The sequence below is a fragment of the Gossypium raimondii genome, chromosome 1 (genome assembly GCF_025698545.1).
Source record: "Gossypium raimondii isolate GPD5lz chromosome 1, ASM2569854v1, whole genome shotgun sequence".
Classification (NCBI taxonomy): domain Eukaryota; kingdom Viridiplantae; phylum Streptophyta; class Magnoliopsida; order Malvales; family Malvaceae; genus Gossypium; species Gossypium raimondii.
The window spans coordinates 10817442-10845003 of NC_068565.1; the positions used below are offsets into that span (position 1 = coordinate 10817442).

The following is a 27562-nucleotide window of genomic DNA, read 5'->3' on the forward strand; positions in this document are numbered from 1 at the left end:
AATAAATAAATAATAATTTCCTTATTATTTTTCTTCTAGCAACAGATTAGATGAAAACTTCATATTTTATTTTTAATTTACTAAATATTTTTATTTTTTGACTATAAATATTTAGAATACACTCTTTCTATAGATTCTCCAGTTCATACAATTCTTCTCCACTTCTCTCTTTTCTCTCTCTTTCTTTGATCTCATCAAAAACCCTAATTTCCGATCGGGAATCCCAACTTTTCCCCCAAATTCACTTCTGATTATCAATCCCACTTTTCTTCCCAATTTTAGGATCCTTATTTGATCCTCATATTTTAACAGTGATAATTGAGAAAAAGAAGCCCTAACCTTTTTTTTATTTAATTTTCTAACTTTTTAAAACTCTTCGATCAATTCTCGGTTGCTTTGAGAATTGATCGATTCTCTGAATCTTTATTTCTTGAAATGCTCTTTTTTTGCTCAACATGAAGCTCAAGCGAAGGAGGTATTTAGAAGTGGTATGTAAAAGATTATTCTTTCCTTCAATTATTTTTTATTATGTTATGTGCTTTTGATATTACTTATTTGTTTTTCGAATTTTTATTTTTTTATGCTGTTTAATTTATGCGAAGTTTGATTTTTTTATTATCTTTTTATTGATCAGGATTAAAGATTGTAATTTGTATATATTTTCATTTTTTGATTGTTTAGAGTTCGTTACTAACAGCTAAGTTTGATAGTTGAGATAGAGATGGAATTGTTTATATATATTTCTAATTTATGTTTAAAAAAATACTGTAAGCGTTTTCTAATTTTCTTTGATACCTTGTATTTAGGCATTAATAAATAATGCTCTATTTGCTTTATTGGCTAGGAAATAACAGGAAGTGAAATGAGCTTAACTATTTACTTTGAACTCTAAATAATAGAGTCTGTAAGATTATTACGGGTTTGAAGTAAATTGCCAGTTTGGAAAACCCATATAGGATTACGGTATCAAATAAATAACTAAGTCGACATAAAATTGACCTTTCATTTTTTGACATTTTACTGATAACATATTGGGGGCATTGTTGCTTGAATCTGAATTTGGTGTCATTTTATTAATGTGAAGACTATAAAGTTTATTGCATTTGACGAAACATGCAAATATTTGTCTGTTGTTTGCAAAAAAGCAAGGATATGTCTGTAATTCTTGAGTTAGGAGAGGCTATGGTGGAGATTGCTAAATTTAGTTGATTGCCATATAGCATGATCTGGTAATGTTTTTAATTTTTTTTGACATTTTCACTGTACAAGTAATAGCTACTTGGGTTAGATATTGATTGTTGAAAGCTGGGCAAAATATTTTTATTGGAAATGGTTTTATGAGGAGGCTTGAGGTTATATTCATAGAGAGCTATGGGAACAAATTTTGGTTTCTTTTGTGTTATGCTTATTTCTTCCCATATAGACAGAAAGCAGTTAGTAGCTTTTAGGCTGTTCAGTAGTGTATGGTCTATTTTTCTTATTACTTGTCTTTTCTCTCTCTTGTTCGGTCTCCTTTGATTTTCTAATTCTGCATTCTAATATTTGTAGCACATGAAAATCTAGGAATCTATTGATGCCTATAGCTAAAGTAACTGTTTTTCGTTTTGATTTGTATCAGCCTCCCAAAATCAGATCCTTCATCAATAGCGTGACTTCTGCGCCTCTGGAGAATATAGAGGAACCTCTGAAAGATTTTGTTTGGGAGTTTGATAAGGTGCCTCTTTAACCTTTATTTGATAAAATGTTGCAGTATCTGTAGTGCAGTTAATTAACTTTTTTGTTATTGATGCAGGGAGATTTTCATCATTGGGTTGAGCTTTTTAACCATTTTGACACATTTTTTGAGAAGCATATAAAACCAAGGAAAGATTTGCAGGTTGAGGATAAATTTTTTGGATCTGATCCTCCTTTCCCCAGGGAAGCAGTTCTTCAAATTCTTCGTGTTATAAGACTAGTCTTGGACAACTGCACAAATAAGCATTTTTATAGCTCTTATGAGGTATTTTTTTGGTCTTAGAAATCCTATGCTCTTACATTTTATACTACACATATCCTCCTCTTAGAAAAATATATTAGTAAATCTATATGCTTTATAATCTTGGTTGTCTTTTTTGATTTCTTTCCAAGTTGGTGATCAGACATTATGGAAATTATTAATATGGAAATTATTTCCTTTGATTTCTTTCTTTTCATCTTAATTTTCTTGGTTTTGGTTCCTTGCTGTTTGCAGCAGCATCTTTCATCCTTGCTTGCATCGACTGATGCTGATGTTGTTGAGGCTTGCTTGCAAACTTTAGCTGCTTTCTTGAAGAAAACAATTGGAAAGTACTCTGTCAGAGATGCATCTCTGAGTTCTAAGTTATTTGCACTTGCACAAGGTTGGGGGGGAAAAGAAGAGGGTCTAGGATTGATTGCATGTGCTATACAGAATGGATGCGATACAGTTGCTTATGATCTTGGGTGTACTCTACATTTTGAGTTCTATGCATCAAATGAGGTCTCTTCCTCTGAACAGTCTACCCGAGGTTTACAAATTATTCATTTACCTAATATCAACACTCATCCAGAGACTGATTTGGAGCTCTTGAATAAATTAGTTGGTGAATATAAGGTACCAGCCAATTTAAGATTTTCTTTATTATCAAGATTGCGGTTTGCAAGGGCTTTTGGATCTTTAACATCTCGGCAGCAGTATACGCGCATTCGCTTGTATGCCTTCATCGTTCTTGTTCAGGCAAGCAGTGATACTGATGACCTTGTTTCTTTCTTCAATAATGAGCCTGAGTTTGTCAATGAATTAGTTACTTTACTGAGTTATGAAGATGCAGTTTCTGAGAAAATTCGGATTTTATGTCTGCTTTCTTTGGTTGCTCTTTGTCAAGACCGATCCCGCCAACCAGCTGTATTGACTGCTGTTACATCTGGTGGACACCGTGGCATTCTATCTAGTCTCATGCAGAAAGCCATTGATTCTGTAATTAGCAATACCTCAAAGTGGTCTGTTGTGTTTGCTGAGGCTCTACTATCCCTTGTCACTGCTTTGGTTTCATCATCATCAGGTTGCTCAGCCATGCGTGAAGCAGGGTTTATACCTACTCTTTTACCTCTGCTTAAAGATACCGATCCTCAGCATCTGCATTTGGTTACCACAGCCATCAATATTCTGGAAGCTTTTATGGATTACAGTAATCCTGCAGCTGCACTGTTCAGAGACTTGGGTGGTTTAGATGATACAATCTCTCGCTTAAAACTTGAAGTTTCTTATGTGGAAAACAGTCCAAAGCAACTAGTTGAAGACCCTGATTGTAGTGGGAGGATTTCACAAGTAGTCGCAGGAGCGTCAACTGAGCTTGATAATATGCAGCCTTTGTATTCTGAAGCATTAGTTGCTTATCATCGACGGCTACTCATGAAAGCTTTGTTACGGGCTATATCTCTTGGAACATATGCCCCTGGAAACACTGCTCGTATTTATGGATCTGAGGAGAGCTTGTTGCCACAATGCTTATGTATCATATTCAGACGAGCAAAAGATTTTGGTGGGGGAGTATTTGCACTTGCAGCAACTGTTATGAGTGATCTAATTCACAAGGATCCTACTTGCTTTCCTGTCTTAGATGCTGCTGGTCTTCCATCTGCCTTCCTAGATGCTATTATGGATGGTGTTCTCTGCTCTGCCGAAGCCATAACATGCATACCTCAGTGTTTGGGTGCCTTCTGTCTTAATACTAATGGTCTTGCGGCAGTGAAAGATCGCAATGCTTTGAGGTGCTTTGTCAAGATATTTACTTCTAGAACATATGTGCGGTCTCTTACCGGAGATACTCCTACTTCTTTGTCAAGTGGCTTGGATGAACTTATGCGTCATGCTTCTTCATTGCGTGCACCTGGAGTGGACATGGTGATTGAGATCTTGAATGTCATACTGAGAATCGGAACTGGGGCTGACACTTCATCTTTTGCTGCTGAATCTTCTGCCCCTGTTCCAATGGAAACTGATGCTGAAGAACGGAATTTGATTCAGCCAGATGACAGGGAATCCTCAAGGAGTGAGAGTTCAGATCAGATGTCAGAGGTGTCTCCTGATACTTCTTTAATGAATATTGAATTGTTCCTTCCTGATTGTATTAGCAATGTGGGCCGTCTTCTTGAAACCATCCTTCAGAATGCTGATACATGCCGTATATTTGTTGAAAAGAAAGGGATTGACGCTGTCCTGCGGTTGTTTACCTTGCCTTTACTGCCTCTTTCAGCATCAGTTGGACAGAGCATTTCTGTTGCCTTCAAGAGCTTTTCACCTCAGCATTCTGCATCTCTGGCTCGAGCAGTTTGTTCATTCCTAAGAGAACAGCTGAAGTTAACAAATGAACTGTTGGCTTCTATTGGAGGAACTCAGCTAGCCACTGTTGAAACTGGCAACCAGACTAAGGTTCTGAGATCTCTTTCTAGTCTTGAAGGTATATTGTCTCTTTGCAATTTTCTTTTGAAGGGCACTACTAGCGTTGTCTCTGAGTTGAGCACTGTAGATGCTGATGTATTGAAAGATCTTGGGAGGGCATACAGGGAAATAATATGGCAAATTTCTCTGTCTAATGACACCATGGCTGATGAGAAGCGAAAAGCTGATCAAGAGAGTGAGGGTACAGACACTGGTCCATCAAATGCCGCTGTTGGAAGGGAAAGTGATGATGATGCTAGTACCCCAGCTGTGAGATACATGAATCCAGTTTCTATTAGGAGTGGTTCTCAGTTTCTGGGTAGTGCAGACCGAGAGTTTCTTTCACTTGTTCGTTCTGGTGAAAGTTTGCACCGTCGTAGTCGACATGGTCTGTCCCGTTTAAGGGGTGGAAGGAATGGTCGACACCTGAATGCTCTGAACATTGATTCTGATTCTTCTCACAGTTTGCCAGAAACATCTTCTGTCCAGGATTTGAAAACAAAAAGTCCTGGTCTTCTTGTCATAGAAATTCTTAACAAGCTTGCTTTCACATTGCGGTCCTTTTTCACAGCTCTTGTTAAGGGGTTTACGACACCTTACCGTCGTAGAGCTGATGTTGGATCATTAAGTTCGGCTTCAAAGACTCTTGGTATGGCCCTGGCTAAAATATTTCTTGAGGCACTGGGTTTCTCTGGGTATTCTTCTTCTTCAGGACTTGATACTTCACTTTCTGTCAAGTGTCGGTACCTTGGGAAAGTTGTTGATGACATGGGAGCACTGACATTTGACAGTAGGCGGCGAACATGTTATACAGGAATGGTTAATAACTTTTATGTGCATGGAACCTTTAAGGAGCTACTTACCACTTTTGAAGCTACTAGTCAGTTATTGTGGACATTACCTTACTCTATCCCTACACCTGCTATTGAACACGAGAAAGCAGGTGATGCAAATAAAGTCTCCCATGGTACATGGCTGCTTGATACATTACAATGCTACTGCCGTGTGCTCGAGTATTTTGTTAATTCTACATCATTATTGTTTGGGAATTCTACATCTCAGACTCAGCTGCTTGTTCAGCCTGTTGCTGCTGGCTTGTCAATCGGCCTCTTTCCTGTTCCTAGGGACCCAGAAACCTTTGTGCGCATGCTGCAGTCTCAGGTGCTGGATGTGATTCTTCTGATCTGGAACCATCCTTTGTTTCCTAATTGTAGTCCTGGTTTTGTGGCTTCTGTTGTTTCTATTGTCATGCATATATACTCAGGTGTTGGTGATGTGAAACGAAATCGCAGCAGTATTACAGGAAGTACAAACCAACGTTTCATGCCCCCAGCACCTGATGAAGGAACCATTGCTACCATTGTCGAGATGGGTTTTTCTAGGGCTAGAGCAGAGGAAGCCCTGAGACGAGTTGAAACAAATAGTGTTGAAATGGCCATGGAGTGGCTGATTAGTCATGCTGACGATCCTGTGCAAGAGGATGATGAACTAGCTCGAGCTCTTGCTTTATCACTTGGAAATTCATCAGAGACATCCAAAGTTGACAGTGTTGATAAGCCAATGGATGTCATGACTGAAGAAGGGAGGCCCACAGCACCACCAATTGATGATATCCTCAATGCATCTGTTAAGTTGTTCCAGAGTAGTGATAATATGGCATTTTCATTAACAGACTTGCTTGTAACACTTTGCAATCGTAACAAAGGAGAAGACCGTCCAAAAGTGCTATCATTTCTTATTCAGCAGCTGAGGCTCTGTCCATTGGATTTTTCTAAGGACTCCAGTGCATTGTGTATGATATCTCATATTGTAGCGCTGCTGCTTTCTGAGGATGGAAATACACGTGAAATTGCTGGCCAGAATGGTGTAGTACCTGCTGTTCTGGATATCTTGATTGACTTTAAGGCTAAAAATGATGCGGGAAATGAAATTATGGCACCAAAATGTATCAGTGCTTTACTGTTGATCTTGGATAACATGTTGCAGTCCCGTCCAAGATTGTTTTCTGAGTCGGTGGAGGGTACCCAGACAGTATCTCAGCCTGATTCATCTGGGGACCATGCTTCTTTGACTGTTCCAGAACCAGTGACAGAGAAAAAATCAGCTTCAGATGCTAATGAGAAAGAACCAATCACTTCATTTGAGAAAATATTGGGTAAATCTACTGGTTACTTGACTGTAGAAGAAAGTCAGAATCTGCTGCTTCTTGCTTGTGAACTAATCAAACAGCACGTTCCAGCAATGGTGATGCAGGCTGTACTTCAGTTATGTGCTCGCTTGACAAAAACGCATGCTCTAGCTTTGCAATTTCTTGAGAATGGAGGCTTAGCTGCTCTCTTTAGTCTTCCAAGAACTTGTTTTTTTCCTGGTTATGATACTGTTGCATCTGCCATTATTAGACATCTCCTTGAAGATCCTCAGACTTTGCAAACTGCCATGGAGTTGGAGATTAGACAGACTTTGAGTGGCAGCAGGCATGCTGGCCGTGTTTCGCCTCGCACATTTTTAACATCAATGGCGCCTGTTATATGCAGAGATCCTGTAGTGTTTATGAAAGCTGCTACTGCGGTTTGTCAATTGGAGTCATCAGGGGGTAGACCCTTTGTAGTTCTATTGAAGGAAAAGGAGAGAGAGAAAGACAAATTGAAAGCTTCTGGTGCTGAAGTTGGGTTAGCTTCAAATGAACCTGTGCGAATTCCTGAGAATAGGGTAAATGATGGAACAGGTAAGTGTTCCAAAGGCCACAAAAAGATTCCAGCCAATCTTGCTCAAGTGATTGATCAGCTTCTTGAAATAGTTCTGAAGTATCCTTCTGCCAAAGGCCAGGAAGATAGTGCAACTGGCTTAATTTCTATGGAGATTGATGAACCCACAAGCAAGGTGAAGGGTAAGTCAAAGGTTGAAGAAACTAGGAAAATGGAGTCTGAAAATGAAAGATCTGCAGGGCTTGCTAAGGTGACTTTTGTCCTCAAGTTATTGAGTGATATTCTTTTAATGTATGTACATGCAGTAGGAGTCATATTGAGAAGGGATTCAGAAATGGGTCAACTCCGTGTTTCTAATCAATCAGACACGTCTGGCAGCCCTGGCATTGTTCATCATATTTTGCATAGGTTGCTTCCCTTATCTGTTGATAAATCATCTGGACTTGATGAATGGAGGGACAAGTTGTCTGAAAAAGCTTCTTGGTTTCTGGTGGTTCTGTGTGGCCGTTCCAGTGAAGGCCGTAAAAGAGTGATTAACGAACTTGTGAAAGCCTTATCTTCTCTCTCAAATGTGGAAAGTAATTCAATGAATAGCTCCTTGGTGCCTGACAAAAGGGTTTTTGCTTTTGCTGATTTGGCATATTCAATTTTGTCAAAGAACTCATCATCAAGCAACTTACCTGGCACTGGCTGCTCACCAGATATAGCAAAAAGCATGATTGAAGGAGGAGTAGTTCAGTGTCTAACCAATATTCTAGAAGTGGTTGATTTGGATCATTCTGATGCACCGAAAACTGTAAGTCTGATGCTCAAGGCTTTGGAAAGCCTGACTAGGGCTGCTAATGCAAATGAGCAGGTTTTCAAGTTCGAATGTTTCAACAAGAAGAAGTCATTGTCTTCAAACGAAAGACATACTGATCAGGTAACTATATCTGCTGCTGAGGAGACAGAGCACAACCAGAATGGGGGTGGTCAGCAAGCAGTTGTAGATGCAGAGACAACTGAACAACAACATCAAGTGACTTTGCAAATTGAAGACAATCACAACGCAAACTCAAATGATCCTATCGAGCAAGATATGAGAGTTGAAGTGGAGCCTGTAGCTAGCAACAGACCAGTGGAACTTGGGATGGATTTCATGCGTGAAGAAATGGAAGGAGGTGTGTTGCACAATGTTGACCAAATCGAGATGACATTCCGGGTGGAGAATAGGGCAGATGATGATATGGCTGATGAGGATGATGACATGGCGGATGATGGGGAGGATGATGAGGATGATGATGAGGGGGAGGATGAGGATGAGGATATAGCTGAAGATGGTGCTGGAATGATGTCTTTAGCTGATACTGATGTGGAGGACCATGATGATACTGGTTTGGGAGATGACTATAACGATGACATGATTGATGAAGAAGATGATGACTTTCATGAGCGACGTGTCATAGAGGTGAGGTGGAGGGAAGCCCTTGATGGGTTAGACCATCTGCAAGTACTTGGGCAACCTGGAGGTGCAAGCGGTTTAATTGATGTGGCTGCTGAACCTTTTGAAGGTGTGAATGTGGATGATCTCTTTGGTCTTCGTAGGCCTGTAGGTTTTGAACGCAGGCGATCTAATGGTAGGTCTTCCTTTGATCGTTCTGTTACAGAAGTAAATGGCTTTCAACATCCTCTTCTGTTAAGACCATCCCAGGCAGGGGACTTGAGCTTGATGTGGTCATCCGGTGGGAATTCATCCAGGGATTTGGAAGCTTTCTCATCTGGGAGTTTTGATGTTACCCACTTTTACATGTTTGATGCTCCTGGTCTGCCATTTGATCATGCACCAAATAGCCTGTTTGGTGATCGATTGGGTAGTGCAGCACCCCCACCCTTGACTGATTATCCTGTAGGCATGGACTCATTGCATCTGCAAGGGAGAAGGGGGCCTGGTGATGGACGGTGGACTGATGATGGTCAGCCACAAGCAAGTGCTCAAGCTGCAGCAATTGCACAGGCTGTAGAGGAACAGTTTGTATCTCATTTGCGCAGTACAGCTCCAGCCAACAATTTAGCAGAAAGGCAGTCACAAAATTCTGGAGTCCAGGAGTCGCAACCATCAGATGCTCCTCCATCAAATGATGGGAAGGCTGTGGTAGAGGGAGAGAACACCAGTAGTCAGCAGAGTGAAGATCAGCTGCAAGAAAATAACAATGGAATTTCACAGGAACTTAATCGAACAGGTGAAAGTGTTACATGTCAAGGGCAGCTCAATCCTCAGTCTGGTGATATGGCTGAATCTATTCAAAGGCATGAAGGGATATTAACTCAAACGTTTTCTTTGAACAATGCACCAGATGAGCATGATAACATGGAAATTGGAGATGGGAATGGCACAACAGCTGCTGATCAAGTAGAGCAAATTTCTGAAATGGTTAACTTGCCTGAGGGGGGTTCTGTTGTGCCTGAAAACCTTTCACCACAGGGCATGGGTGATGATGGATTGTCAGGAGGAGATGGTCAGGCAGGTAATCGTATTTTGACAGGTACTGGTTTGGAGATGCCTAACCCAGGTGATTCTAATGGGTCTTCGGTTCATGAGCGTATTGATGTGGACATGAATACTGCTAATGCTGAAGAGAACCAAACCGATCAATCAATTCCTCATGAAATTGGTGCAGAGGAGCCAGACACACTTGATTCTCAGGATGCTAATCAGGCTGATCAAGCTAGTGCTAATATTGAGGGTCCTGGTTCTAATGCCATAGACCCTACCTTCTTGGAGGCATTACCTGAAGATTTACGGGCAGAAGTTTTGGCTTCCCAACAAGCCCAATCTGTTCAACCTCCGACTTATGTACCACCTTCAGCAGATAATATTGACCCTGAGTTCTTAGCTGCTCTTCCGCCAGACATTCAGGCAGAAGTATTAGCACAGCAAAGAGCACAGAGAGTTGCACAGCAAGCTGAGGGTCAACCTGTGGATATGGATAACGCTTCTATCATTGCCACCTTCCCTGCTGATCTGCGTGAAGAGGTTTGTACTGTAAACTTTTCCCTCCTGAATAACTGAACAATATTAACTTTTTAGCCTTTGTCCCAGGTGCTTTTGACTTCTTCAGAAGCAGTTTTGTCAGCATTACCATCTCCTTTACTTGCTGAAGCTCAAATGCTTAGGGATAGAGCAATGAGTCATTACCAGGCACGCAGTTTGTTTGGAGGTAGCCATAGGCTAAGTAATCGGAGGAATGGTTTGGGTTTGGATAGGCAAACAGTGATGGACAGGGGTGTTGGAATTACATTGGGCCGAAGGCCTGGTGCTACCATTTCAGATAGCTTAAAAGTGAAGGAAATTGAAGGGGAGCCTCTTCTGAACTCCAATTCTTTGAAAGCTTTAATTCGCCTTCTACGGCTAGCACAGGTACTGCTATTTACTGTTTTTCATGCTTCAATGTTCAACAAAGCTTACTGAATCTGACCAATCTGCCAAGATGGTTGGAGATTGACAGCTTTAAAGTTCTTGAATTACTCTATTTAGTTTTGTTGACAGCAGACTATGCTGTTGGTATAATGTAGGTTATGTTTCTCCAAATACTTGATGAAAACTTTGAAACTTGTATTTTCTAACACTTGTTTTTGTTTTTATCTGTTTGTAGCCGCTTGGGAAAGGCCTTCTGCAGAGGCTTCTGTTAAATCTTTGTGCACATAGTGCTACTAGGGCAACTTTGGTAAAGCTCTTGCTTGATATGATTAGATCTGAAGTTGAAGGCTCTAGCAGTGGTTTGTCAACAATTAATTCCCAAAGGCTTTATGGTTGCCATTCAAAAGTTGTTTATGGTCGGTCACAGGTGTTCGATGGTAATGCTTCATCTGATATTACTGTGCCTTCCTGCATTTGTTTCCCTCATCTTACCTTCGGGTTTTTATGTTGCAACAGGTCTTCCACCTCTTGTACTACGTCGTGTTCTTGAAATTTTGACTTATTTGGCTACAAATCATTCTGCCGTTTCAAATATGCTGTTCCACTATGATCCTTCAATTCTTTCTGAGCCTTTGAGCCCCCAAAACCCAGAAACCAAGAAAGATAAAGGCAAGGAGAAAATTATCGATGGAGATGCATCAAAACCCTTGGGAAACTCTCAAGGGGATATCCCTCTAATATTATTTCTTAAGCTCTTGAACCGACCGCTGTTTTTGCTCAGCACTACCCATCTTGAGCAGGTACTCTTTAAATTTATCGCCCTTCTAAATATTTTACTCATTAACCTGGCTCTCTCTTAGTCCTGGATATTGATATAATTCTGTATTATTTGTTGTTTGTTTTAATATGGTATGTAATATGCAGGTTGTAGGTTTACTTCAAGTTGTTGTCTACACAGCAGCATCAAAATTAGAAAGCTGGTCACTCTCTCATTTAGCTGTTGATAATTCAAGTTCTCAGAACCTGCTCGATGAAGAAGCTTCTGGTGATGCACATAAGGACCTTCCTTTGACAGAACAAGAGTCTAATCAAGAGAAGCGGACCAACACTGAATCCTCTGGATCTAAAGGCAATAAAAATGTGGACTTTCATAATATTTTCTTGCAGCTACCAGAATCTGATTTGTGCAATTTGTGCAGTCTTCTTGGTCGTGAGGGGTATTATTTCTTGACTCTTATACCTCAGGATATGTTGAAAGTTATTTATGCTAGTTAGGATTTTGTTCTCAGGTTCGTTTTTCTTTTTGATCCCATGTTTCCCTGGCAAATCCTTTTATTTCTTTTTGACTGCTGCTTTGTAATATTTTTGTTTAGGTTGTCAGATAAAGTTTATATGTTAGCTGGTGAGGTGCTGAAGAAACTGGCATCAGTTGCTGTGACCCATCGGAAATTCTTTACCTCAGAGCTTTCAGAATTAGCTCATGGTTTGAGTAGTTCGGCTGTCAATGAGCTTGTAACACTGAGGAATACGCAGATGCTGGGTCTTAGTGCAGGTTCCATGGCAGGAGCTGCTATTCTACGTGTGCTACAAGTGCTTAGCTCACTCACTTCAACTAATGTTGGTGATGATACACCTGAGGGTGGTGATGATGAACAGGAAGAGCAAGCTACCATGTGGAAGTTAAATGTATCATTAGAGCCATTGTGGGAAGAATTGAGTAATTGTATTGGCTTGACTGAGGCACAGCTGGCTCAGAGTTCACTCTGTCCAACTGTATCTAATATAAATGTTGGGGAGCATCTTCAAGGAGCATCCTCGTCATCACCACTTCCTCCTGGGACTCAGAGACTTCTTCCTTTCATTGAGGCCTTCTTTGTTTTGTGTGAAAAGTTACATGCCAATCATTCTATCATGCAACAAGATCATGTAAATGTGACTGCACAAGAAGTAAAAGAGTCTGCTGAGTGTTCTGTTTCCTTACCCTCTAAATGCGGTGGGGATTCTCAGAAGAAGCTAGATGGTTCTGTCACATTCGCAAGGTTTGCCGAGAAGCATCGTAGACTTCTGAACGCTTTTGTTAGGCAAAATCCTGGCTTGCTAGAAAAACCGCTATCTATGTTGCTGAAAGCTCCAAGGTTGATCGACTTTGATAACAAGAGAGCATATTTCCGTTCAAGAATAAGGCAACAACATGAACAACATCTTGCTGGTCCACTGCGGATAAGTGTGCGGCGGGCATATGTTTTGGAGGACTCATACAATCAGTTACGAATGCGACCTACTCAGGATCTGAAAGGTCGCTTGAATGTGCAGTTTCAAGGGGAAGAGGGCATTGATGCCGGTGGACTGACTAGAGAATGGTATCAGTTACTCTCAAGGGTCATATTTGATAAAGGTGCATTACTTTTTACTACTGTGGGGAGCAATGCAACTTTCCAGCCAAATTCCAATTCTGTTTACCAGACCGAGCATCTTTCTTACTTCAAATTCGTTGGTCGCGTGGTAAGCCACTGGGCTGTTAGGTTCTAATGTAGGTGTTTATCGTGATTTGCATTAGTTTTATTCTTATTTTTTCTCCTGTGATACATGCAGGTTGCAAAGGCACTATTTGATGGTCAACTTTTGGATGTTTATTTTACTCGATCCTTCTACAAGCATATTCTTGGTGTTAAGGTGACCTACCATGATATAGAGGCAGTTGATCCTGATTATTACAAGAATCTGAAGTGGATGCTGGAGGTTGGTTTAATTAATCAATTTCTTCCCTGGTTATTTTGGTTTTCTCACATAATGCATTGGAGCCATTGAGTCTATTTGAAGGACTAATTCGCCATTGTTTCTTAATGTCTTCCTTTTTATAATTCAGAATGATGTAAGCGACATTCCTGACCTGACTTTCAGCATGGATGCTGATGAAGAAAAGCACATACTTTATGAAAAAACTGAGGTTTGCAAAGATTGAACAGAGTTTTTTTCCCTGGTTTTTTCTTGCTATTTTCTCAATTATCTTCTAAATTGTTATGTTTTGCTTGAAAAAAAGGTCACTGATTATGAGCTCAAACCTGGAGGAAGAAACACCAGAGTTACTGAAGAAACAAAACATGAATATGTAGACCTTGTTGCTGATCATATCTTGACAAATGCTATCCGTCCTCAAATCAATTCCTTCCTTGAGGGATTTAATGAATTGGTGCCACGTGAACTTATTTCAATTTTTAATGATAAAGAGCTCGAGTTACTAATCAGTGGACTTCCTGAAATTGATTGTAAGCTAACCAGCCTATATGCTTTTTATGCTTGTCATTGTGTTTGTCTGTGGTTCTTTTATCATCTAAAAATCTCATCATTTTGCAGTGGATGATCTAAAGGCCAACACTGAGTATACTGGCTATACGGCTGCATCTCCTGTTATTCAATGGTTTTGGGAAGTTGTTAAAGCTTTTAGTAAAGAGGACATGGCAAGATTGCTTCAGTTTGTAACTGGAACATCAAAGGTAATTTTATTGGTTTATATTAAATTGTTCAGGTTGTCCTAGGTTGGCATCCATGTGAATTTATTGGGTGTGTACAGGTGCCATTGGAGGGTTTTAAGGCACTGCAGGGTATCTCTGGTCCACAAAAATTTCAGATTCACAAGGCTTTTGGAGCTCCTGAGCGGCTGCCTTCTGCCCATACATGGTGATGAGCGAATACATTCTTTACTCACAATTTACTTTTATGCTTTTTCATTGTGTTTTTTAACAACTGTTTTTTTCGTCTCCAGCTTTAATCAGTTAGATCTTCCTGAGTATTCATCAAAGGAACAGCTTCAGGAACGCCTGCTGCTGGCTATCCATGAAGCTAGTGAAGGGTTTGGCTTTGGATGAACAGAGTTTGTATTACGATGATGTCAATGTCCCTGCAATGCCGGCGGTCCATTTAAAGATCTATATTGAATATGTAAGTAGAAGACCCTTCATCAACATTTCACCTTTTCATTGTGTCAAATTTCACTGGACCGTCTAAATAGTGTTCATTTTTCTGATTCCGTGTGCAGAAGCTTTTTCAATAGATTTTGGTTGGTGAAGAGAAGGTAGTAATGTTAACAATGGGATATGGCATGCCCAAAATGATGTAGAAATGGAGGGAAAGGTTGGTTGTGCTGCCTTTATAATTTGAAAAGTGGAGAGCTTATATTCTAGACAAACACTGAAGAGGATAAAAGATGATATTTTTTTGTAGTAGATTGAATGATGGTTCTTTCTTCTATTGTTAATATTTTTATCTAATTCTTGAAAATGGCTGCCTATATTTCTCTTTTTGGATCAGCCCATCTCTCTCTAGACCTCAACTATTTCTTAGTAGTTCATTTAATAATAATATAGTGATTGTTTATATTATCATATCAAATCCTCCAAACTTGTCTTTCCATTTCCTTAAGTTTCCTTCTTTTGATCAGACTTCTAACAGAGGAACTCAGTGCTCTTCCTCTTCTACCTTTATCATCACTTCAAAGTTGATTAATCGAATTTTTTTACAAAAATTGATTCGAACCATAATTAGGGTTTTAGTGAATGGAATATTGAATAGTTGAAATGAATATATAATATATATGACTCGTATGTAATTACTCGTAAGTGGACCTAAGCATGAAATATATGAGAATTAAGGCAGCAAGGAAACGCGATATATCATGGAAGGAAAGGAAAAGGAAGTGAGTGGTGGGAGTTGATAGCTTTCCCTAAGGTCACGTAAGTAGTCCTTTGTTGATCTTTTTTCTTTTAATTTTCATTGTCAACCGTTAGTGCTGCTTACTAATTTAAAGTACAAACAACGGATTAGACAAATTGACGGTACATACATAGCAAAGAATCTTGATTAACTTGGCAATGGAACGACATAAAATGGGACTTACTTATTGGCTCATACTAAAAAATATACTTTAACTAAAATTAAAATTACAGTGAGTAAATTAATTAATATTTACATTGCAGTTTGCATGATCCGGGTTTATTAGTTTATGAACAAAACACAGAGTAAAAGCTGTCATGGGATAATTAAGGGTATTTATTACCTCAAGTATGACCTGTGTTTGAGTCGTGTTTATTGTTCAAGTTTTGTTTACTATTGTAATTCAAGAAAGAAAAAAAGAAGAAGAAGAAGAAGAAGAAGAAGCTGCCAAGAAACCAAATGATGAGCTTTGAGACAATTTATATTTAGAATTAGAGGAAAATTTTAATTAGGACCCCCCCCCCCCGGGCTGTTTCTTCTTCATTTTTATTTGCTGGTCAATGATGGAGCCACCTCACCTAATAATTCCTTCTGCTACCTTTTCAATTAAACAAATATATCAATGCAACACTCAGTCTTCTTTAGAATTAATAATTGTCTCTAAACTTATTGAATATTTTATTTAAGGGTGAAGTTAAAAGATTTTTAGGAGTGGAAATTAAATTTTAACAGTTTATATATTTATAACTTTTAAAATTAAATTAAAATTTTATTATATTTAAAAATTAAAGTATAAAATTATTTTATTAATTTAAAATTTTAAAATTTTAAAGGATCTAAATAGATAATTTTTATTTTAGAGGACCAAGTCCGGCTTTATTTTACGTGTATGTTATATAGGTTGTTCTCCTCATTTTCCTTCATTTTCTTTTCTGACTTTGATTTTATTCTTTTAAATATAAATGTGTACATATACATAACTAGTATGAAAGGATGCAATAGCGAATTCTTACTTTCAATTATCAATGTCTAATTAACATATAATAGAGATTAGTTATTTTAATTAATTATTATACGCATCTATTATAAACAAGCAACACTGTTCTTACATTGACTTATCAACATGTGAAAATCTTTAATTTTTCTTTCTAATAATAATAACAATAACAATGATAATGTCGATTGACTTTTAGTTCAGTTGGTATTAACAATGTTGTCAGTGTAAAAGGACATGGGTTCGAGTTCGTTGAAACGTATTATACTTCTATTTAAGGGTTAGGAGGGGTTATAAATAGTTCTAAGTATCTAAATATACAATAAAAGCTAAATGAGAGGTATATAGAAATAAATATCATTTAATTATTTTTCTTCAAGTTCCCCATTATACCTAATTAGGGTATATATATTTTATTTTTTTAAATAGTATTTTTAAGGGTTAAATCTTATTTATATTAAAATATTGGTGACTAAAATGATACTTAGATTATGTGAAAATCAAAATCTTAGAAATAGTTCCACATTAGATTTCTTTGCAATTTTAATGTGAGTAACTAAAATGATCGAACTATGTAATGTGAGTTCTTAAATTATAAACTTTTTTTTCGAGTACTTAAAATGAAAACTTTTAAAAATTGAGTGACCATCTGTATAATTTACCCTAATATTTATATGTCTTTAAAAGGTTACAATATCACTATAAAACCTAAAACTATATATTTTAGAATTAACCTAATATAATTTATTCCTTAATTAAAACTTTGGTACGGTATTTAAATTATGCAAATTTAAACTTTCCAAAGTAGTTGATGGTAAAATATAATGCAATCATCCATGGATCTGCATATATATAAACAAATCTGATATGTGGTTTCCAAATCGTATGGAATATGTGAAAGCAATCTGTGTATCTTCTTATATATTAAATGAACTAAATATCTACCATCTATTATGTTTACTTAACACTTCTTTTATGCAAAATTAAATTATTTTATGGATATTTTCCACTTTATTAATTATGGTTTTTTAATTATTTAACGATATTTTAGTAATTTTTTATATCTTGAACCTCAAACCTCGAACCTTGGATCTTGAACCCCGAACCTTAAGTCTCAAAGCCCAAGCCATAAACCTCAAATCACAAATCCTAAGCCTTGAACCTCGAACCCCAAATTCAAGGTTCAAGATTTAGGGTTTGAATTCAGGATTCAAGGTTTTGAGATTTAAAGTTCGGAGTTCAGAGTTTAAGATAAAAAAATTATCAAAAATTATATGTTAATTATATGAAAAAAATACTGAAATATCATTAAATAATTAAAAAAATCATAAATAATGTGATGGGAAGGGTCTGTAATACCCATTTTTGCCCGGCCCATAATGTAACAACCCGGTTTGACTCTAATCGGAATAGTGGTTTCGGGACCACAAATCTGAATTAGAAAAATATTTTTATATTATTTTCTGTGTTTATTATGTGTGAATTTACTAGTGTGAAAATTTCGTGCTTTAATTTCGCCGTTTGAGTCTCCGATTAAATAAAAGGATTAAATCGCATAAAATGAAAATTTAGGGGTTAAATCTAAAAGCACCCAATTGTTGTTGTCTTTCAAAAATAGGGGTTTTAAATGGCAATTAAGCTATTTAGATGATAGTGGGTGGCAATGGTCAACATTGCCCTTATATTATATGTTTTATAATTTATTTATTTAAGGTTAAATTTGTAAACTAAAATTTATGCTAATATATGTTAAATTAAAACATAAAAAAAGGTCATTTTTCATCTTTCTTGGCCGAATATAGCAAAGAAAGAATTCATCCATGCTTGTTAAAGTTTCGGCACAAAACTAGCTTGATTAAAGGTATATTTTACTTTGATTTTTGATAATTTTTACGTTTTTGAGATCGTTGCTTCGTGTTCTTCAAAACCCATATCTTAATTTTGTGAATTGTGGATGATTTTGAAATGTGCCATTGATGAATACTTGAGTTTTATGATGTTAGTAGGTGAAATATGAAATATATTTGTTAGATTAATATGTTTTGTATTGGAATTTTTAGTGAAATTGAGTAAATAGGGCTAAATTGTGAAATTAAATTTTTGGGGACTAAAGTGTGAAATAAATGCAATGTGTGGACTTGTATGAGAACCATGAATATTCGGCCCTTGTGTGGTATGGGCAAATTTTGTGTAAATTGTGTTTTATGCAATAAGGAGTAAATTGCAAAAAAGTGTGAATATTAGGGGCAAAATAGTAATTTGTCAAATTATGTATTTTTGGATTAAATTGAATGTGTTAATAAATAAATTATCTTATTTTGAATATATTTAGATCGAGAACCAAAGAAATCGGAGTTAGATCAGGGAAAAGCCAAATTAGTCGAATAATCGTCCGACTTCGATTTTCCATCGTCCGAGGTAAGTCTATTAGCAATTAAAAGTTATTAAATTAATATTTATACATGTATACTAATTGTATTATGTGTTGAGCTATAATTAAAAGTATATTGATTGAATAAATTTTGAAGTATGGATGATATTTATATATATAGCATGTTCGAATATACAAGTACAATCTTGTATAGATTTATGGTTGAAATAAAGGTAAGAAATGTATAAAAGTATAGTTGATATTCGAATAAGCATGTATATATATATATATATATATATGTAAATCGCTTGTATTGAATTTAGGTAAGAAAGATATATATGCATAAGTTAGATTGAATATATATATATATATATATATATATATATATATATATATATATATATATGTAAATACATGAACAAGTCTTGAAATTAGATAAAGGTATGAGTATGTATATATATATGTATATAATGCTAGAATATATATACATATATATAAAAGTTATTGAAATTAGTTAAAGTATGAATGTTGCATAGGTATAAATTCTTGATTTTAATCAAAGGTATGTATAATATATATATATATATATATATATATATGGTGCGAAGATATATATATATAGGTATATACATGTATAAACTCTTGGATTTATTTAAAGTTATGTAACCCATGATTGTATGAGAAGTTTGAATAGATATGTATATGTGAATTGTAATTTATATGTATATGCTATATTTGAAAAGTATGCTTACATATATGTATATGTTCTTGTAATGAATTTTAAGTTTGAGTGTTATATATATATATATATATATATATATATATATATATATGCATATGTGTGAGGTTCGAATATATAGTTATGCATATATATATTTACGTCATGTATAATTTCTTGTATTGAAATTAGGTATGGAATTATATATTGATATATATATGGTCGAATGTATAAGTATATATATATGTTTAAGGTTTGCATTGGATTAAAAGTATAAATTGTAAATGCTTGTATGATTGAACAGGATTATAAATTTTCTTGGGATAGAGTTGAGGATGTGAATTATACATAAATGTTATGAGCGTGTGTTGCTAGTAAGAAATATACGAGAAATCATCCTTGTATCGTGAAATTAAAATTTTGGGCTAAGCGCCTAGCGTGCTAAATCTTAGGTGAATTTTTAGGACTATAAATCTAGCGGGCTAAGTGCTTGGTGATCGAATCGAGTTATAAACCTAGCGGGGCTACGTGCTTGGTGATATGAATCGAGCTATAAGCCTAGCGTGCTAAGTCTTAGGTGAATATGTTAAATTATGTGATTATATGCATTAGATAGATATATAAATATAACTGATTTTGGGTTATATATATATAATGAATAAGTATATGAATATTTATTTATATGTATTCGATGAGCTTATAAATGTTTCAATCTATAAGTTTAGTGAATAGGCATATATACATTGGTTGATATGAAAATTGTTGAATATACTTATGCGAAATTGGTACATGTGGATTAGAAGTATAAATGTGCATATGATTCATGTAGTTTATAAGTGGAAATATAAGTTTTTGACATATGTTTTTGAAAGATCATAAACAAGCATTCAATGAAATGCAAATGATAAGTATATTTGGAATATATATATGCAATTAATGATTATGTATGTAACTTGATTTTTAGGTATATAATGATTATACATATGATCGTTTATATGTATTTTGGTTATGCTATAAACTTACTAAGCTATAAAAGCTTACTTTGATTGTTTTTGTTCATTTGTTTTATAGATTTTGGAGACGCGTTACGAGCTCGGGGATCATTAGCATAGTCTATCACACTATCGACTTCTTTTGGTATTTTGTTAACAGTTTGAACTTGATCTTATGGCATGTATAGGTTTGAGTATGATTTTGGTTAGATTTGGATTGTATATATATATAGCAATGCGAAAATGGTTTAATTTCCATGTTTGTGATCAGTTTGGTTTTAAAAATGGTTGTGTTTGTTCGGTAATGCCTCGTAACCCTAATTCGGCGATGGATATGGGTTAGGGGTGTTACATTTTATTGGTATCAGAGCTACGGTTTAGTCGATTCTCGGACTAACGTAGTGTGTATGAGTCTAGCTATACATGCCATAATTTTTATACTGAGATAGTGTGATGACTGCTGACATCTAAAAATGTGTTTTCGTATAGTAATGGATCCCGAACGAGCCGTAGCCGATGATGTTGAGAGTATAGCGCCTGCTCCCGCGCAAGGGACAGAGTCGGTAGATTCTCGACCGACCTCGAGTAACCAGGAGGGAGAGGCTAAACAAGCCTTTTACCAAATGATGAATGACTGGTTTACTCAATATGTCCGAACAAATCCGGTTGTACAACGACCTCCACCCCCGACTAATCCATCTTCGGTTCCTGTTATACCTCAAGTAAGTGATCCGATGAGATTACTTAAACCTCCTGTTGATAAAATTCGAAAACACGGGGCCGAAGAGTTCAGAGCTACTGATGATGATGACGCCGAAAAGTGAATTCAGCTAGATAATACTATTCGAGTATTTGATGAGTTATCTTGCACCCCTGATGAGTGCTTGAAATGTGCCATATCCTTGCTACGGGACACTGCATATCATTGGTGGAATACACTAGTATCGGTGGTTCCGAAAGAGCGAGTGACCTGGGAATTCTTTCAGACTAAATTTGTAACACCTCTAACCCGTATCCATCATCGGATTAGGGTTACGATGCATTACTAAATAAGATACAACTTTCAACATGTCACAAAGCCATACAAGAAAATGTACATTAAAATATTAAGTAAGAATTATGTATTATCACACCGATTCAATAAAAAATCCCTGATGTAATTAAAATCCTTACGTTCAGCTGTTCACATCAATGTATATTCACACCTCGCCAATTACCATGTACTCAATTCGACTAACCTATTTAAGCTCATTTAAAAGACAAATATACATCATTATAAAAGACCCAAGCTTGCGCTTGAACTCCTAATGAGCCATTTCCAAATAACCATATTTCAATATCATTACCAGGCTAAGAAATACATGTTCGGTCATTATAACACATTACCTATAACATTTTTATACTTTATTGACATTCATCAATTCGCATACTTATCAATTTAAATATGAACATCAAGCGAATCATATATTCACATATATTTTAAATCAAACATATTTTAAATGCACCACATGATCTTACGATATTTCGAATACCTAATTATTACATAGCATAATTAAAATTCAATTAACATGTCAAAACTCATAATTAAATATCACCTTAATATTCAACTCATGTCTCAAGATCTTAATAACTAACTTAAACAAAAAAATGTCATATCATTATAACTTTAATATTTCATTCGGTTGCAAGCTCAATTCATGCTCCAATATAATCAATTTCAAATATAAAATTATACACATCAAATATCCATTTAAAAATCACATAAACTCAACTTAAACAAAATGATCATGGATAACTCTTTTTTTTTAAAGAAAACAAAGCGAACTCAGATAACCAAGTTACACCCAAACATATTATCAATACAACTCAAATCAAATTATCCTACACTTCCAAAATTTATAAACATTCAACTCAATTAATTACCAATTCCATACATTCCACGATATTATATATATATATATTTATATATCATATCATTCACCATATTATCAACAAAACATAGCTACCGTATATTACATATAAATAAGCCATAGCCGAAATTATAAAATTAAACACTTAATCAAGAACCCATAAATCAAAAACCAAAACAAATACTAATGATTAAAGACAAGCCATTTTTCGCATGGCTATATACATACAAGTCCCAAAATCAATTATTTCATCCAGACTATACATGCCATAATCTCAAAATTTAACTTAGTAAAATACCGAAGAAAACAGTCGATAGTGTGATAGGCTTACTGATGATCCCTGAGCTCGTAACACGACTCCAAAATTTATAAAACCGAGGTAAACAAAAACACACATAATAAGCTATTAAAGCTTAGTAAGTCTTAAGCAGAAATTCAAATATATATTTATATATTAATACTTATTCCATCATTAAGTTAAAATAAACCAAAGATCCTAATATTTTGTATCATATAACGCTTTAATAAAATCACATTAAATTTTCATATAAACAAACCATATGGCCAAATACACATAAATATTTAGCAAAGCCAAATATTCAATAAATCATTATGCCAAAATATGTTTATACTCAAATGGTTAACTCATACTCTATATTTCATTTGAAACTATTATCAAATTAAAAATAATCAACTTACCTTAACACAAATTAAGCAAATGGCTAACACATACCTGAACAATTTAGCTTTCTTAATACCTTTATTTGCTTTTACTATTGCTCACATAAGATTTATAGAACATAGAGCCTTGCATAAAACACCAGCATAAAGCCTGCTAGGCACAAAGCCTGATACATTTCACCGGCATAAAGCCTGCTAGACATCAAGTCTGAATTAATTCACCGGCATCAAGCCTGCTAGGCATTAGGCCTGAAAATCTCAGATACAAAGATGATCTTTCGTATAATTTACAACATTAAAATTCAGTTCAAAGAATTTGTAACCTATATTCGAACCACACACATATGTATGTAAAATTCATACATTAAATTCAGCTCAATAACTTTAAATATATATATTCGAACCGTATGTGCATATATATATATATAATTCATAATATTAAGTTCAACTCAAAGAACTTGTATCATACATTCAACTTTATTTATATATTTCATAACTTTAAATTCAACTCAAGAAATTAAATCTTACATTCGAACTACATATCCATGTAAATTCTACTATTAGTTTCATATCATTGAACTTAAAGCATACTTTAGTTAATATACATGTAATTTATACCATTAATATTAACCTCCCAAAATCAATTTCTATGTTCGGCTTTCACATAGAAAAATCATCAAATTTTATTCAATTTATATACTTTTAGTTCCAGCTTACTAAATGTATGATAGATATATTTATATAAATTCCAAATTAATAACATTTAAATTGCTATTAGACTTACCTCGGATATCGACGGACACAGTCGACTACTCGACTACTTTTGACTTCCCCCGATCCAACTCCGTTTTCTTCGTTTCTCGATCTAAACATATTAAAAATTAACTCTTTTATTCAATAATTCATTTAGTTTAGTCCAAAAACACACAAATGGGTAAATTACCAATTTGCCCATGACATTTCACACTTTTTACAATTTAGTCTCTACTTCAAAAAAAAAATATAAAATTAACAAACTTTCATTGTACCATAGCTTAGCTGAATGTTCAATAAGCTCATGTAAGTCCATGCATGACATATATTTCACATTTTAGTCCCTCAATTTACACTTTTCTTAATTTCGTCCTTAATACACATTTTTATTAAAAATTACGAATTAAAACATGAAAAATCTAACAACATATATTTATTTTCCATCATCTAACAACAAAAACTACAAGCTCTCTTCAATGGCATATCACAAAATACACAACCAATTCAAAAATTCAAGCATGGGCTTTAAAGATAACTTACCAACGATATCAAAAACGTAAAAATTATCAAAAATCAAAACAAAACTAACCTTGAATTAAGCTTGTAAATTGGCCGAACCTAGCTTATGTGTTTTTTTCATTTCTTTTTGTTTTCTTTAGTTTCGGTTCTAAGAGGATGAGGAATAATGAATTATATTTTGATATAATTTAACATATATTAACACATTACTAGTTTACTTATTTAACCTTTGTTTATAAAATTTATATACCTTATAATACAAGGTCATTCTTGACCAATACCACCCACTTACTTAATAGTGGGCTAATAACCTATTAAGGACTCCATATTAAAAAGGAATTAGCAATTTAACACTTTACACATTAACTAGCCTTTTTATTTTTTTACGCTATCAAGTCCTTTTTCTTTAATTAAGCACTCGAACCATAATATTAATTCACGAAACTTTCACACATGCAAATTCACACATAATAAACACCAAATAAAATACTAAAATATTTTTTTCAGACTCGGATGTGTGGTCCCAAAACCACTATTCCGATTAGAGCCAAAACCGGGTTGTTACAGAATTCCGTAAGAAATATATTAGCCAGAGATTCATTGATCAGAAACGTAAGGAATTTCTTGAATTAAAACAGGGTCGGATGACAGTGACAGAATATGAGCGGAAATTTGTGAGACTCAGTAGATATGCTCGAGAGTGTGTTTCGACTGAAGCTATTATGTGTAAAAGATTTGAAGATGGGCCGAATGAAGATATTAAACTGTTAGTTGGCATACTTGAGATAAATGAGTTCGTAGTACTTGTTGAACGAGCTTGTAAAGCCGAGGAGCTTGGGAAAGAGAAGAGAAAAGCTGACTATGAAGCTCGAGATTCCCGTAAAAGATCATTTAGTAAATCGTTCCAGTCGGCCTCAAGGAAATCCAGAGAGGATCATAGCCGATCTAAAGCTACTGCAGGGTTTCTTAAACATGATCGAGATCGACCCCTTGTGAGTTCGCGAGCTACTTCAGTTACTAGTGTTGGTAGTGTTCGACAAAATAGATCAGAATGCAAGCATTGTAGGAAATGGCATCCTGGAGATTGCAGATTACATGATCGGTCTTGCTTTAAGTGTGGTTCAAAGGATCATTTCATTCGAGAGTGTCCGATGGTAGCTGATCAAAATACTGTGCAGAATACCAGACCGAGTAATGTGTCAGTACGGGGAAGATTGGGTAATGTAAGTGGTAGTCAGAGAGGGACAAAGGACACAACAGTTCGATCTAAGGCTCATGCACCTGCCAGAGCATATGCTATCCGAGCTCGAGAGGAGGCTTCTTCTCCAGATGTTATTACTGGTACTTTCACTCTTTATGATACTAATGTTATTGCGTTGATTGATCCTGGTTCAACTCATTCTTATGTGTGTGAGACCTTAGTATTCAGTAAGACTCTACCTGTTGAGTCTATTGAGTTTGTAATTAAAGTATCAAACCCCCTGGGTCGGTGTGTGTTGGTTGACAAAGTGTGTAAGAATTGTCCGTTGATGATTCGAGATTTGTGTTTTATGGCTGATTTGATGTTGTTGCCATTTGACGAGTTCGACATAATTTTGGGTATGGACTGGTTGACTTTACACGATGCTGTGGTTAACTGCAAAAGGAAGACTATTGATTTAAGATGCCTGAATGACGAGATTATTCGGATTGAATCTAATGATCTGAATGGTTTATCGGCAGTGATATCCTCTATGTTGGCTCAGAAGTATGTGAGAAAAGGTTGTGAAGCTTATCTTGCATACGTTCTTGATAGTAAAGTGATAGAAAAGAAGATTGAATCAGTACCTGTTGTATGTGAGTATCCAAATGTGTTCCCTGAAGAATTACCGGGTTTACCACCTATTCGAGAAGTAGAGTTTGGTATTGAGTTAGTACCGGGGATGACTCCAATTTCGATAGCTTCGTACCGTATGGCACCGACCGAATTAAAAGAATTGAAAGCACAGTTATAGGAGTTGACTGATAAAAGTTTTACACGACCGAGTTTCTCTCCTTGGGGGGCACCAGTTCTATTTGTAAGAAAGAAAGATGGAACGATGAGAATGTGCATTGATTATCGATAACTCAATAAGGTGACTATAAAGAATAAGTATCCGTTACCACGGATTGATGATTTTTTCGATCAGTTGAAAGGGGCTACTGTGTTCTCGAAGATAGATTTGAGATCAGGCTACTATCAATTACGAGTTAAAGACTCTGATGTGCCAAAGACTGCTTTTCGAACGAGGTACGAACATTATGAGTTTCTTGTTATGCCTTTTGGACTTACTAATGCACCTGCTGTTTTCATGGATTTGATGAATCGGATCTTTAGACAGTATCTGGATTGGTTTGTGGTAGTATTTGTAGATGACATTTTGATCCACTCTCGTGACGAAACTGAGCATGCCGAACATCTGAGACTTGTGTTACAAACTTTGCGAGATAAACAGTTGTATGCAAAGTTTAGTAAATGTGAGTTCTGGTTACGGGAAGTCAGTTTTCTGGGCCATGTTGTATCAGCATCGGGTATACGGGTTGATCCGAGTAAAATTTCAGCTATATTGATTGGAAACCTCCGAAAAATGTCTCAAAAGTTTGAAGCTTTCTGGGGCTCGCTGGTTATTATAGACGGTTCGTGAAAGGGTTCTCTATGATTGCGACCCCGATGACAAAGTTATTACGAAAAGACATTAAGTTTGAGTGGTTAGAAAAGTGTCAAGAGAGCTTTAATCAATTGAAAGTTCTTTTGACCGAAGCTCCAGTCTTAGTTCAGCCAAAATCGGGTAAAAAGTTTGTTATCTATAGTGATGCATCTTTAAATGGTTTGGGTTGTGTTTTGATGCAGGAAGACAAAGTTGTAGCCTATGCCTCGAGGCAGTTAAAGCCGCATGAAAAGAACTATCCAACGCACGATCTGGAATTAGCCGCTATTGTATTTGCGTTGAAAATATGGCGCCACTATCTGTTTGGTGAAAAATGTCATGTTTATTCCGATCACAAAAGCCTGAAGTATTTGATGACTCAGAAGGATCTGAATTTGAGACAGCGCCGATGGTTAGAATTGCTAAAAGATTACGAGCTTGTGATTGACTATCATCCGGGAAAGGCTAATGTTGTTGCTGATGCCCTAAGTCGAAAATCACTGTTTGCTTTGCGTGCAATGAACGCGCATATGGCTATGTCTGATGATGGTGTGATAGTAGCTGAGTTGAAAGCAAAACCGTTATTTGTTCAATAGATTTGTGAAGCTCAGAAAGTCGATAATGATTTAATTGCAAAACGAGCTCAGTGTGACTTAAATGTTGATTCAGAGTTTCTAGTTGATGCTGAGGATTGTTTGAGATTCAGAA

The 27562-nt window shown here is 35.9% G+C and overlaps 2 protein-coding genes and 1 long non-coding RNA gene across 5 annotated transcripts; all 3 read left to right on the plus strand.

The window, feature by feature from the left end:
* The first annotated feature begins 128 nt into the window (after window positions 1–128).
* On the plus strand, window positions 129–14847 carry LOC105781910 (E3 ubiquitin-protein ligase UPL1). 3 transcript variants are annotated; one of them, XM_052631670.1, is made up of 16 exons: window positions 129–488; window positions 1619–1714; window positions 1793–1999; window positions 2231–10156; window positions 10223–10540; window positions 10776–10977; window positions 11057–11340; window positions 11465–11757; window positions 11914–13042; window positions 13133–13279; window positions 13407–13487; window positions 13581–13806; window positions 13895–14034; window positions 14112–14218; window positions 14304–14479; window positions 14550–14847. In XM_052631670.1, the coding sequence occupies exons 1-15, from the start codon at window positions 456–458 to the stop codon at window positions 14404–14406; spliced, it is 11292 nt and encodes a 3763-aa protein (XP_052487630.1). In that variant the 5' UTR covers window positions 129–455; the 3' UTR covers window positions 14407–14479; window positions 14550–14847. The 3 variants fall into 3 exon arrangements, with proteins under 3 accessions (XP_052487630.1, XP_012461891.2, XP_012461897.2); XM_012606437.2 differs by having other exon boundaries at window positions 14577–14847; XM_012606443.2 differs by having other exon boundaries at window positions 2234–10156; window positions 14577–14847.
* A 3179-nt stretch (window positions 14848–18026) lies between these two features.
* LOC128039289 (uncharacterized) lies at window positions 18027–21136 on the plus strand. The gene is made up of 4 exons (XR_008193802.1): window positions 18027–18105; window positions 18577–18662; window positions 20405–20470; window positions 20815–21136. It is a non-coding gene; the product is annotated as an uncharacterized LOC128039289 (long non-coding RNA).
* Window positions 21137–24832: 3696 nt separating this feature from the next.
* Window positions 24833–26182, plus strand: LOC105781927 (uncharacterized). The gene is made up of 4 exons (XM_052628999.1): window positions 24833–24872; window positions 24990–25519; window positions 25772–25949; window positions 26052–26182. The coding sequence occupies exons 1-4, from the start codon at window positions 24833–24835 to the stop codon at window positions 26180–26182; spliced, it is 879 nt and encodes a 292-aa protein (XP_052484959.1).
* The last annotated feature ends 1380 nt before the right edge of the window (window positions 26183–27562 follow it).

Bases quoted from the DNA above. Each gene is read 5' to 3' on its own strand.
- LOC105781927 (XM_052628999.1), top strand. From the start codon at position 24,833: ATGACAGTGACAGAATATGAGCGGAAATTTGTGAGACTCA. The intron at 25,520-25,771 runs GTTATTACTGGT...CCATTTGACGAG, and splicing joins AGGAGGCTTCTTCTCCAGAT to TTCGACATAATTTTGGGTAT. The intron at 25,950-26,051 runs GTTGTGAAGCTT...TGTTCCCTGAAG, and splicing joins TCAGAAGTATGTGAGAAAAG to AATTACCGGGTTTACCACCT.
- LOC105781910 (XM_052631670.1), top strand. From the start codon at position 456: ATGAAGCTCAAGCGAAGGAGGTATTTAGAAGTG. The intron at 11,341-11,464 runs GTACTCTTTAAA...TGTAATATGCAG, and splicing joins GCACTACCCATCTTGAGCAG to GTTGTAGGTTTACTTCAAGT. The intron at 13,280-13,406 runs GTTGGTTTAATT...TTTATAATTCAG, and splicing joins ATCTGAAGTGGATGCTGGAG to AATGATGTAAGCGACATTCC.